This window comes from Malania oleifera, chromosome 4, assembly GCF_029873635.1.
Source record: "Malania oleifera isolate guangnan ecotype guangnan chromosome 4, ASM2987363v1, whole genome shotgun sequence".
Classification (NCBI taxonomy): domain Eukaryota; kingdom Viridiplantae; phylum Streptophyta; class Magnoliopsida; order Santalales; family Ximeniaceae; genus Malania; species Malania oleifera.
In genome coordinates this window covers 46,184,747-46,198,257 of record NC_080420.1, presented here as the reverse complement: position 1 = coordinate 46,198,257, position 13,511 = coordinate 46,184,747, and the positions used below count along the sequence as shown (strand labels likewise).

Genomic DNA, 13,511 nt, shown 5'->3' with positions numbered 1-13,511 from the left:
GCTTGCCTATTCATTTCACACATGACACAAGTTTTATGCCCCTTGAAAATTGAAAAATTTTAAAAAGAAATAATAAATAAGAAAAATGTTTTGACTACTACACTTTAAACAGGAAAAGAGTCCAATAGTTTAAACTCCTAATCTTAAATTGATTAAGCACCCATGAATTTTTAAAGAATACCTTAAATTAATTCATTAAAAAAATTGTATCATTATTGCAGACAAAACTCGGGTTGAGTTTTTTTTAACTTTAATAAAATTTATTTTTGAACCCACTGACTAGCTGGAATTTAACTTTAAAAAAAACCTCCAATTTCTATATCACTTCTTAATTTATATTGTTATATAAAATAAATTAAAGTTAGTTATAAAAATAAATAATTCAAAAATAATTATTTAATTTATGAAAAAAAATATATTATATATGCGTTTGCTCAACTACCACTAAATTAAAAAAAATATTTTCAATTTTTAAAAATGTTTAAGTTCTTTTACTTTAGCCTTTATATTTTATTATTATCATATTAGTACATAAATATTACTGTTTTGCACAAATCTCGCAGCTTGGTGCTTCAAGATTTGTGCTACGTGTCACCTTCCCACTGCCGCTCCCTTTAAATCTCGTAGCTTAGAGCTGCGAGATTTGGTTCTCTTCTTGCCATACGTCGTCTTTCCAGCGGCCTATCAGTTTAAATCTCGTAGCATAAAGCTGCGAGATTATGTGAGCATTACCTTGGAAAAATTTTTCCCAATCAGAGTGTTATTTTATGTTTTATTTATTTTTAATAATAAAATTGGAAAAAAACTCGAATTAGTTTCATTTTATGGACTTGGAGAAAATTAAATAATGAAAACATGATTTAGTATTATAACTAACGCAGCATGGACTATTTATATTTAATTTATTTATCTAATTATGTAGAAACGATTTTTGCAGTTTAGCTTTTTAATTTTTAAAAATTTAAAATTAGTAGACATTAGCATTAGAGAGAGACCCATCCCCACAACCTGCATCCCATTATGAAAAGATTTGGTAGTCTAACTTTTAATTTTTATAAATTTAAAATTTAATTCTTTCCACCCGTGTGAAAGAGATGACTTTGCTGAAGAAGGGGAGGGCTCTCACTTTTCTCAACAAATGATAAAATGAGGGGACGCGTTAGTCATTATACTGAATCCCGAGGAGTGCGGCGGTAAAACTGCTGCAAAAGTAAAGCAAGAAAAAGAGAAAAAGCAAGAAACGACAAAGAAGGTGTCCAGCAGTTCGGGGGGAGGTGTTAAGCACTTTGCTTCATTCCTCCCTCCTATCTCCCACGCTTTCCCTTATTCAACACGCACCCGCCTTTTCCGTTTCATCCCTCCCTCTCTCTCTCTCTCTCTCGCGTCAGCTGCCCCTGTTATCCTCATCTTCGCAATCAATGCCGCCTTCTCCCTCTCTAGCTTCTTCTTTCTTATAATAATGGGGGTGCTAGCCGTACCTAGAAACATCTAAGCTGTCATTCTCTCGCTCTGTAAGTGAGATTCTTTGTCTAGATTGACATGGGTGCTCTTCATTTGCGGTTTTTGCTCTGAGGTTCTGCGGACAAGCTGCAAATGAAGATCATTGACTCTCCACTGGTGTTCTTGCTTCTCGTTTTCATCTTTTCCACTGCGATTTCAGCTTTTTCTTCTCCTGTTCGTGGACAGAGTACAGATTCTCTCAAGTTCATCTTAGGTTCGTATAACTTGACTGCATTGGTGACCATTTTGATGTCTGAGGCGGGAATTGGTGTTAATTGTAAAAAGTCGGGACTTCGATGCTTCCTTTTCTTCTTTTTTTTTTTAGGAAGATGAAAATGGTTATCTTTTTTTGCTTTATGGAGGCAGATTGTCATTTCTTGATTTTTTTTTTTTTAATTTTTTGTCTTTCTGCTATGTTGCAGGTGAGCAGAATTTAGGGCAATGGGGGAACGGGCTTGGTGATTCTGCTCTGGCCCCCGGCCCTGGAGCTGATGACAAAGAAACGCTTGTTCTGGCGGCAAAGAGGACAAAGAGGCCGGACATTCTTTGCGGCTTCAGGTGGTATCACGGTGGTTGGGACATCACGAATCGGCATTACTGGGCTGTAAGTTCACCTACTTCTTTCTCGTTTCGGTATTGATTTGATTGGTCCGTTAAACTGTGGGTAGCTAGAGAAATGGGTCGCTTTGATTTTAACTCACTTCCACTTTCTGGATCTGTAAATCATTGCATTCTTTTCACTTCTGAGCTGGGGTGGGCGCGTGCACGGCGAATATTATACTTATTAAAATTATAAAACCTGGATGACACCCTAGAAGAATCACAAGATGGGTTGCGCACTTGGAGATCTTGGCAGTAATCTTTCTCACTTCTTAAAGTTTAGCCATCATAATTACAAATTGGATTGTCGAGGTGTAACTTTGGGAGGCTCTAAATGTTTTTCTTCCGTTAATGTGTAGATAGAGATAATGAATTGCTTTGTTCCTAAGTTATGATTTCTCTAGTCTGTAATTTTGTTCTTGCAAGTCCTTGGCTGTAAACAAGGTAATCTTCCTATGAAATATTTGGGTCTTCCTTTGGGAGCCAAATTCAAGGATAAGACGATATGGAACCCAATTTTGGAGATGATAGAATGAAGGTTAGCAGGGTGGAAACGTTTGTACTTATCTAAGGGAGGTAGAGTCACTTTAATTAAAAGCACTCTATCTAATTTACCCACTTAATTTCTATCTTTATTACCTATTCCTGCTGCTGTGGCTAACTGTATTGAGAAACTTCAAAGGAACTTTTTATGGGGTGGCATTGGTGATGAACCAAAATTCCATTTGGTTAAATGGGATATTGTTTGTTCTCCCATTTCTTCAAGTGGTTTGGGGATAAGGAAGGTAAGACAGTTTAATGAAGCTTTGCTTGGGAAGTGGTTATGGAGATTTGGGATGGAGAAGGCTGCTCTTTGGAGGGAAGTGATAGAGGTGAAATACGGCTGTGAATGAGGTGGTTGGTGTACTAGGCCTGTTAATGGTCCACATGGTGTTGGAATGTGGAAAAATATTAGTTGGGGATGGCCTTCTTTTTCTGCCCACGTTCTATATGATATTGGAAATGGGTCCAAGGTGAAATTTTGGCCAATGGTGTGGTGAGACGTCTCTTGCAGTCAGCAATCCTGATTTGTATAGATTTTGCCGAGATAAAGAGGCTAGCGTGGCTGAGCTTATGAAGTTTGATAATGGAGTCTTGTTTTGGGATGTAAGTTTCTTTAGGGGTATGCATCTTTGGGAATTAGAGGCCTTGACTGGTTTTATGGATACCATATATGGTGCATCGGTGAAGGGGTCTGGTGAGGATAAGATGTGCTGGAAATCTGATAGAGAGAAAGGCTTCTTGTTTAAAGGTTATTATGGTATTTTAAAGGGCTCCAAAGATTGTGGCTTTCCTTGGAATAGTATTTGGAACAGAAAATTCCATCTAGAGTAGCTTTTTTCGTTTGGACTGCTGCTTTAGGGAAATGTTTAACGATTGACAATTTACGAAAAAGAAAGGTTTGGATATTGGATTGGTGCAATGGTGCTACATGTGCAAGTGTAATAATGAGATAGTTGATCATCTTCTTATTCTTTGTCCGGTTGCAATGGACTTGTAAGTTATGGTGTTTGGTTTGTTTGGAGTGAGCTGCGTTATGCCGCAATCTGTAGTGGGACTTCTAGCATGTTGGCAAGGCAGATTTGATCATTATCGAAATGGGTTTATTTGGTTGATAGTTCTTCATTGTTTATTGTGGTGTCTTCGGAGGGAGAGAAATAGTAGGTGTTTTGAAGGTAAGGAAAGATCCATTTCGGACCTGAAGCTATTTTTCTTTACAACTTTGATGGATTGGTTGGCTGCTTTGCGAAACCAAAACTTTTCTTCTGTTTTTGATTTACTAAATTCTTGTAATTTCTGTTCTTGATTTGTTTACCCCATGTACACTCCTTGTGTACTTGGTGTTCATTTTTGCTATCAATAAACTTATTACTTATCAAAAAAATTTTGTTCCAAAACTTTTGTCGTTTTTGTTTTGTCTGTAAATGTTCATGCTTTATTTTATTTTGTCTTTTGTTTTTCTTGTTTCTGTTTTGGTTTTAGGTCGTGTATCTCTTTGGTTCTTTTTAACCTGGCCATACGAGTTTTTGTCACACATAGCGCTGTATGTACTTTCCAGCTTGTTGGAGATGGCATGGAGATTCATTTATTTTAAGTGTATTCACTTTCTGTTACAAAGGAGAGATCAATAAGAACAATGAATTAAAATGTGTGAAATTGGCATTTTGCTGTTACAAAGCTGAAACCAGATAGATAGTCATTAAACTAGACATGACATTATGTTTGTAATAGGTTAGTTAGATATATTTGAAATTTGGAACAACATAAACAATACAATAATAATCTACTGTAAAAGAGGGCTGAAAAACTAAGATAAGTTGTTGTATATATACACCTGTTTAATTCAGCAATATTCTATTATATTGAGTTTATGAACAAATTATTTTCTGTTTCAATAATCTAATGTTATATATTATAAAAAATTCTGTTATCAAGGCTGGAATAAGTAAAAGATCATGGAGTCCATGTGTGGTTGATGTGGTAATGAAGTTGAATTTTTTAACCTTATTCACTTATGCAATTATTAAATATACTGATTGCACGCATTTTTTTTTTTTTATCTCATTTTTACTAGACATAATATTTACATGCTCAATATGTGTTTAATGGCATAGTATTATCTACATCTATTTCATTAATGCTTTTTAATTTTCATTAGAAACTGTAGTATTAAAGAACTGGGTGCCTAATTATGTTTACTATAAAAATCATGAGTTATTAGCGAAGGGGGTTCTAGGGATGGAGTAAAACTATTTGCTCAGGCATCGATGATAATGTGGAAATTGAGTTGTTGCATTTGCTTGTAGATTGCAATTTTCTGTACAAATTCATTGTTGTGAATGTGGTAGTAAATGACAGCCATCACTGTTTCAGATGGTGGGTAAATGAAATGATAACATTTCTTGCAGTCCAGTAACTCTCAATAGCTACCAATCTCCAACAGTTTGGTCATAGCTCCAATATATTTGATGGCTGTTTTCTTGAGAAATGATGGAGCTGTTAGCTTTCCATGGGATATTCGGGGGCATATCTTAAATAAGTTTATTAATGCTCTTCTAGGTACATGAAAAGTGCCCAGAAAATTAATATCATTTTATTTATTGTCTCTGCAGTCTGTAGGATTTACAGGTGCTGCTGGTTTTATCCTTGCTACTCTGTGGTTCATCTCTTTTGGTGTGGCTCTTGTTGTACATCATTGCTGTGGTTGGAGAATAAACATCAAAGGCAAAGGGTCAACTCGCTCTCAAAGAATTTGTCTTATACTGCTCATCGTCTTCACCTGTGCTGCTGCGTACTTTTCAAAACTGAACTACCTTTTTTTTTTCTTTGGACACTATAAACTCTGGTGGATTTTATATTTTTTTTTACTTTTTGTTTTTATAGTTTATGCAGTTCATTTCTGTCTTTCCAATTTCATTGTGTTAATGTTAGAAGAGTAAAAGACAAGAACATGAAGGAATTTCTTGCATAATGAATAAATCTACATCCGTACGAGAGAAAGCCTATGTTAACAGGCTTATGGTACACTGAATATGGAAACACAACTACAGAAAAACAGGGCATATTGGGGAGGTGGAAAATTTGAGGATATTTTGCTCATATGTGCACACTTCATGAGCTGAATCTATTTAGTTGTTGTTAGTTCGTTTTCTGTTATTGAAGTTGACAGTTACATAATCTGAAATTTGGTTTGAATTGCATATCAAATCCAGACACCTTTGAAGTGGTTAATAATATTTTTCATGCTCATCTCTCTTATAAATGATATTTTATCTACTCAATAAAAAAATTGAGACATGTTTGCAGTACACTTAAATACTTGTAGCTCCCTCCGAAAATGAATCATTTAAATGCTTAAATTTGTTACATGTATATAGTGTACAAAAGCAAAATGATGTATGTCACAAACCTTCAAATAATGACTCTAATAAGGGTCATGGAGCACTCATCGAGAGCTCTTCCCCAATCGAGTCTGCCAATGATTACACATTCAAGCCTGCAAGCACGAACATCACATAAGTCTCCTTAACCATACGATAGCTATGAAAGTATTATTACAAACAACCGCAGTTCACTTAGGCAATAAACATTAGTGCAGAAAGCATTCATAGAATAGCAAAGTACATCACAATCCATCATAATGAGATACAATGATGAAAAAGACTACTTGTTTTATTCAATTAATAGAACAACAATATAGACATCGACACAGGTAATTTGATAGTCAATATAAATCCCTAGAGAGTACATATAAAGTCAATATCTCTCTCCCATTTACCCCATCACATTGTCACTCCCTAACATCCTCCCCCACTCCTTTTGTCAACGTCCTCTTCAATTTGCTGTAAGAAGTCTTTAGTCCTTCAATTCTGGTATTGTTGCCTTGGAGTTCAGGAAATCTTGAATCTGCTAGAGGTCTTTTGTCTTTTCCCAACAGCTCTCTTCTCCCAACTTTGTCCATTTCACCAGATACTGTTGTCGCTGACGACCTTCTTCATTGATGGCTTTGTTTGCAAGGATCTCTTCAACGTCTCTGGTTGTAGTCTTCTTTATGGAAATGGTTGTTCTCCTTGACTTTTGTTGGCTTGAATTTTCTTCATCAACATGAAATGGTCTTAAGTTGCTAATGTGAAACAATGGATGGATTGGTCGTGTATGGCTCTTCATCTACTTTGGTTGTTCAAGTCAATAAGATGCATGTTAAGCTTTCTCTATCTCTTTGATTGGGCCTTCATATTGTCGCAAGATTCTTTTGTCCTTGCTGTGAAGGAACCAAAATGTTTCTGGTGGCACTTTTACTAGCACCACGTCCCCAACTTCAAAATATTGTAGTCGTCGCTCTTTGTCCGTCCATTTCTTCATGCGCTTTGAGGCTTTTTCAAGCTGAGTTCGAGTTGCTATGTCCTGCATTTAATTCTTTGTAATTGGTATGCATTCGGTCAATTTCTGCTATATGGGCTGTCAAGGGTGCGTGGGAGTGTCAGTTGTTGACTTGTTACAATCTCAACAGGAATTTTATTAATTGGAGAAAATTTCATAGAATCAAAACAAAATTGTGTTGTATCCAATAGTGAAACCCAGTTTTTTTTATTAGTGCTCATAAAGTGTTGCAAGTTATTTTATAGTAGCCCATTAAAACATTCTATTTTACCATCTGTCTATGGGTGGTAGCTTGTGGAAAGATTGACACTCGATCCCATTAAGCGAAAGATTTCTTCCCAAAATGTGCAAGTGAATCCAATATCTCAATCGCTAATTGGCCTCTTTGGGACTTTCACACATGCTTGAAGAATATTGAGCTGTCTTTTCTGTAGAACATGGCTTTGAAACAAGTAGGAAGGTCACATACTTTGAGAACCGATCAATGTAATGGGACAAATGGAGGGTGAGATGTTGACTTTATATGCACTCTTCAAGGATTTATATTAGCTATCAAACTTCTTGTGTTGATGCTTGTATTGTTGTTCTCTTATTTTAATCAAACAAGTAGTCCTTTTCATCGTTGTATCTCATTATGATGGATTGTGATGTACTTTGTTGATCTATGGATGCTTTCCGTATGAATGCCTCTTACCTATGTGAACTGTGGTTGTCTGTAATAATACTTTCATGGCTATCATGTAGTTAAAGAGACTTATGTGATGCTCATGCTTGTAGGCTTGAACGTATAATCATTGGCTGAGACCTTAGAATTTTAGACGAGCATTATGTTTGCCATGAATTGAATGGACCCCTTCCAGTTTCCTCCACATTTGAAAATTTGAAGTGAAAATTTATCATGGATGTGAAGCCATCAAAGAAAGAGGTGAAACAAAACCATCTCAAATAAAAAAAAAGAAAAAAGAAAAAAAGGCCGTACCAGTGCACAAGGCTCCCACTTTGAGTGGGGTTTGGGAGAGGTGGATGTCGGCAAGCCTTACCCCCATTTTTGGAGCTCCCAAGTCTCGAACCCGAGACCACCCGTACCGAGGCGGAGGCACTTGCCATCGCACCAAGGCACGACCTCTCAAAACCATCTCAAATGGCTAACTAAAATGGAATGAGGCTGCAAGCCACTTAATTGTGTGTTTTTAAAACTTAATTCTTGTTATGTTTTATTGCCATATTTTTCGCCAGGTTTCACAAGGCCTAAAATAAATATCTTATTTGATACAAGACTTCTCATTCATCCCATGGCATTGTTGACCCTTGCCATGTTAAAATTTGATGCTGAGTACATTTCATATAATTAATTGTTTTCCCCTTGTACTTATATCACGTACTTTCATATCTTTTTCTGATACATTGTGAATCATTTTTATGCCATTCAGGATTGGTTGCATTTTTCTTTCTGTTGGGCAGAACGAGTTTTATGGCGAGGCATTGCAGACGCTGAAGTATGTGGTGAACCAGTCAGACTACACTGTACAGACTCTGACCAATGTCACGGACTATTTGACACTTGCAAAGACAATTAATGTGGCCCAAGTTTTCCTTCCTTCAAATGTAAAGGATGATATTGACCGGTTGAATGTGGATTTAAATACTGCAGCAAATACACTGATGGAAAAGACAAATGAAAATTCTAGCAAAATGAGAAAAGTCTTCCATACTGTGTATGATTATAAGACCTTCCTAATTTTTTTTTTTAAAAAAAAATCTGGCATCTCTGTTTATGCTCATAATTTTCATATGCCAATTATTTTTTTGTTCATTGCTGCAGACGATCAGCATTAATTACTGTGGCATCAGTAATGCTTGTCCTGTCTCTGCTTGGTCTTTGTATGCACCCTAGAAACCTAATGGCTGTTGTCTTGCTTAATATTGCTTTATATTGTTGTTAAATCTTTCATTTTATTAACTTATTGGTTGATTCAATTTGTTGCAGTCTTGTCTATTCTTGGGTACCGGCATGCAGTTCTCATGTAAATTTTTGTTGCATTTGGTTGATGTAATTGCTTTTTAGAGGCTAAATCTCTCTTTTGCTGGATGCTTTCCATTAAATGTGTGTGGTCTCCCCTTCTATGGTTGCAGATTTATTGTTGGTGGATGGTTCCTTGTGGCTATTACATTCATTCTTTGTGGAGGTTTTATAATCCTCAACAAGTAAGATATTGGAGTCTCGATTGAGATATCTCCGTTTAATTTTCCAATTATCTGCTTTTTTCAAAATATTAAGGCTTTTTTTCGGCTAGTCAAATGAAAGCTTCCTTTGTTTTATGCGTCTCTCTCCTATTTGTTATTGTTTTAGGAAGTTTTACATCCCATGCCTAAAATATTTTTGCCCTAGTAGAATTTGGTTGTTTCTACTGTCAATTTTTCTTAATTAAATTCTTTCATTTCTCCATTTGTATAACCACACAATAGACAACATCTATGTAGGTGTTCCCTGTTAATTTAATGAACCGTGCTATTTAGGCAGACTTTGTGTTTGCTACTGCATTTTTGTTCTTAAACATTGGTTTCATGTAGTTTGCCATTATCTGTCAAAAAGGGGCTGCCCAGTGCACAAAGCTCCTGCATATGTGGGGTGCCGTTATCTGTCAGAATTATATATAGTTCATTTTGGTCTGTGAGCTAGATGCATCTTTGATCAAGTTAATTTCGTCAACTTACTAGCCTGTATGCAATGTTGTTCAGTGCAATCTCTGATACATGTATGGCAATGGAAGAATGGGTGGATAATCCTCACGCAGAGACTGCACTCAGCAGCATCCTTCCATGTGTTGATCAAAGAACAACAAATCACACATTGGTCCAGAGTAAAAAAGTCATCACCGATATTGTGAATATCGTCAATCAAGTTATATACACTATTGCCAACTCAGATCTGCCAAACAATGATCCCAAATACTATAATCAGTCTGGGCCTCTGATGCCACCTCTATGTTACCCGTTTGACTCTCAGCTGCAGGATCAGCAGTGCGGGGATATAGAGGTGTCAATAGCAAATGCTTCTGTGGTACGTATTTAGCTTTTCACAGTTTCTATTTTTTAACAAGTGAAACAGTAATAGCTTGCATAGGTGTCTGATTTGGAGAAACTCCTTGACCCATAAGGGTAGAAGCATAGTTTTTTTTTTAATATTTAAATTTAGTTAAATGGTAGATGATGGGATTTGAATTCCAAGGGCATGGCTTCTATATTTTACTGAAACTCATATGAGGTGAGTGTTCCATGGTTCTCTAATATATCCCAGAGCGATTGGATATAATACATTTGCACCATCATGGCTCTTAAGTTTTAAATTATTTGTTTCAGCATTGTTTGAAGTTTTGACTGAAACTGAAATGAAATTTGACTTATTCCCACTTGGTTTATCAGAGAGTGATGTTGAAATTGATAATTAAAAACTTCGGCTATGGTAATTTTGTAGCCATGCATGGAATTTTGACGCAACACAACTCATGCTATTTTTTGGGATACTGCATATCTTTTGAAGAAGCTATTTTATTTATTTTTCGTTGGGGGCAAACAGCCCGGGGGAGGCATGGGGGGAGTGGGGGTGGCAGTTATTACTAGGAAGAAGCTTCTGATCAACTAAAGATACGTTTGGCTTCCTTCAGTATGGATGTTTAATAAGTTCAAATTTTTGAAATTGATTGATGGTGATCGAGAGTGGGAATCCCTGATATATTTTTTTGGAGAAGTACAGGAAAAAAAACGCTTATGACAGGCTATTGCCCAGTTTACTGTGGATGAAAGAAGCCAATGAGTTGGCACATAGTCAGAGCTTTTTTGGATCAACCATTTGCCATTAATGTCTTCTTCTGCCTTTAATGCCTCCCTTTGTTCATGTTAAATAGTGCATTATTTCTTGATTCTGGCAAAAGGAATATAATGTAGTTTGTGACCCTTCTAAAATTTTCAGGTTTGGCAGAACTACACTTGCATGGTATCGGCATCAGGGTTGTGTGCAAGTGTTGGGAGGGTGACTCCATCAATGTTCGGCCAATTGGTGGCTGCAGTGAACATTAGTTATGCTCTTGAGCACTACGCCCCACCGTTACTCAGCCTTCAGGATTGCAATTTCGTCCGGCAAACATTCCTCGAAATCACATCCAGTTACTGTCCTCCTCTGGACCATCATCTGCAGATGGTGAATGCAGGACTGGGCCTCATCTCAACTGGAGTCATGCTGTGCCTCATCTTATGGATACTGTATGCAAACCGCTCCCGAAGGGAGGAAGTGTTTGTGAATCTGTTTTCACCGAGAAAAAGCGGTGGCAGTGCTCACAAGAACACCCTTACCAATGATGCCAACAAAAATACATCATTGAGCACCTCTCCAACACGAAGTGGAGACTGCACAGCACAAAATGTGTAAACGAGTATACCGAAAGTTGAATGAATGAATTTTGTTTTACTGAAATTGGCAGCAGCAACCAAGATGGGGCGAAGCACCATTTTGTGTTGGGGGCTACAGACCCTGCTGGTAAGCTTTTTTGTGTATTTGGTTGCCTTTGTATCAAGCAAATGAGAATGTATTCTGTTAATCTACCAAGTGTTCCTTGAGCTAGTTCTTTGATTTCGGGGCATACTCGTATGACAACCTCTGGGCAAATTGATCTTTTCTCCTGTTAAAAGCTTCCATTTTCCTTTGTTCTGTTTTGTTTTGCCTTCTTTTTCTGGAACAAAATGATTGTATTTACCATGATGCTGTGAATGTTCATTCTTATGGGTCAGAATGTAATAGTAAAATAAAGGGATATAAGAATTTTGGCAATGGTTAAAATGTGAAATCTTGTGTTGCTTTACAAGTCTCGGTTTGTGGTTATCACTGTAGTGTGCAAGTGCGTATTTTTACGTGTTATTTCACATGACCTAAGCTGTGGTGACAAGTGCTCAAGTATTTTCTACTGTTTTATTTCAAAAAAAAAAGAAAATTCAAATTGGCTAAGCAGAATATAAATGCTATATATTTCATAAGTAGTTTATTTAGAGTCAAATGGACTTTTAAAAATTTCAGTTCAAAACTTATTTTTAGCAATTATCAAATTCAAAAGTTATTTTAGTCTAGTACTTGTTGAGAACTGATTACAAATGGTAGGCTTGCCTAAGTTTCAAACTCAGGTCATCATTCATCTAAAAAACAAAAGAAAATATGCACATATAGGTTATTTAATATATTTGTACAACCAAATATATCCATAACTAGATATATCCATGATCTTAAGACTCGCACTATTTAAAGATGCAACAAAAACACAAAAGAAGTTTTCATCTACATGCCTCTAAAGCCATCATCATCGTATTGGCACTGCAAATGAATAATTAGACAATAAAGGTGAGTAATATTAATGTTAAATTAACAAGCAATGTCTGCAAAAAGTTTGAGACAAGATAAGAAATTACTATTGCAAAATTAATTTGGTTCTAAGTGTCTAAGTATACCATCCTGTTAAGATGCCATAATGTATTTGAAGTGAAAATTACATGGTCTTACAATCTTAACAAGTTCAGAAAGAAAATGCTCCTTCAACATTACAACATGAATTTGTCAAAGTGTTAGGTTTTCTTTATGTTTTAAGAAATTGCTTCAACATAATAGTATCATCATTAGCAGGCAGAGTACTCTCTCCTAACTTCCCACATTATCACAACGTTTAACTATATCTTGATCGAAGAGAAAAAGATGCGGGGAATGGAACACGAGAATTTTCATGACACTTGATTGCATTTGAATTAAAAATTTTGTTTCAAAAAAAGAAAAAAAGAAAGAAAAATAATAAGGGAACTTATTTTTCGACTCTTTTTTCCTTATCTATATCAAATTAAGAAAAGTTAAATATAAACTATACATACCTAGTTTTGTCTAGATGCACTTTAAGCCCTAGAAATATCTTTTATTGTCTCTCTATCCCTTTTAAGGGGGCTGATGAGCCATTTTTCTTTAAATAAGGCCTCTCGAGAATTTTCATTGCATTTTTCTTGCATTTTCTCATTTTTTTTTTCTTTTTTTAGTAGGTTAGTCTTTGTATGTTTGAATAAAAACTTTCAAAACCCCCTTATATGTTTTCATTTTAGGCTAAGTGATTAGAAAACCAAAAAATGTTCTTAGAGCGCAAAATACTGGAAAAATTCCTTCTTCTCCTTTAAATACCTCTTCTTCCCTCTGTATTAATGATTTCTCAAATTCTTTCCATACTTAGCCTCCCTTAATTCTCTTCACACATCCTCTCATTTCTCCCATTTTGCCAAAAATAAAAAAACAAAGGAGTGCATTTCTCCACTGCATGCACGTGCTATGCCTTTGCCTTCTCAAATGTCATTTTCCAAACTCAATACATTCATGTTTTATCAAAACATCATAAAATCAACAAAAATCAATCAACCCCACCTTGATAACTTTTTCACCTATATAAAATGCACAGAAATTGTGAAATTTCAAT

At 35.9% G+C, this 13,511-nt stretch overlaps 1 protein-coding gene across 1 annotated transcript; it reads left to right on the top strand.

Annotated features, from left to right (window-relative positions):
• The first annotated feature begins 1,270 nt into the window (after window positions 1–1,270).
• LOC131154148 (uncharacterized) lies at window positions 1,271–11,861 on the top strand. The gene is made up of 9 exons (XM_058106704.1): window positions 1,271–1,714; window positions 1,923–2,104; window positions 5,253–5,431; window positions 8,451–8,735; window positions 8,843–8,901; window positions 9,008–9,044; window positions 9,154–9,225; window positions 9,760–10,081; window positions 10,991–11,861. The coding sequence occupies exons 1-9, from the start codon at window positions 1,594–1,596 to the stop codon at window positions 11,444–11,446; spliced, it is 1,713 nt and encodes a 570-aa protein (XP_057962687.1). The 5' UTR covers window positions 1,271–1,593; the 3' UTR covers window positions 11,447–11,861.
• Window positions 11,862–13,511: the final 1,650 nt, after the last annotated feature.

What these genes read in the sequence shown, in the direction of transcription:
- LOC131154148 (XM_058106704.1), top strand. Translation starts at nt 1,594, where the DNA reads ATGAAGATCATTGACTCTCCACTGGTGTTCTTGCTTCTCGTTTTCATC. An exon ending in CGAATCGGCATTACTGGGCT is followed by an intron (nt 2,105 to 5,252) that starts GTAAGTTCACCT and finishes TTGTCTCTGCAG; the next exon opens with TCTGTAGGATTTACAGGTGC. An exon ending in GGTTTTATAATCCTCAACAA is followed by an intron (nt 9,226 to 9,759) that starts GTAAGATATTGG and finishes AATGTTGTTCAG; the next exon opens with TGCAATCTCTGATACATGTA.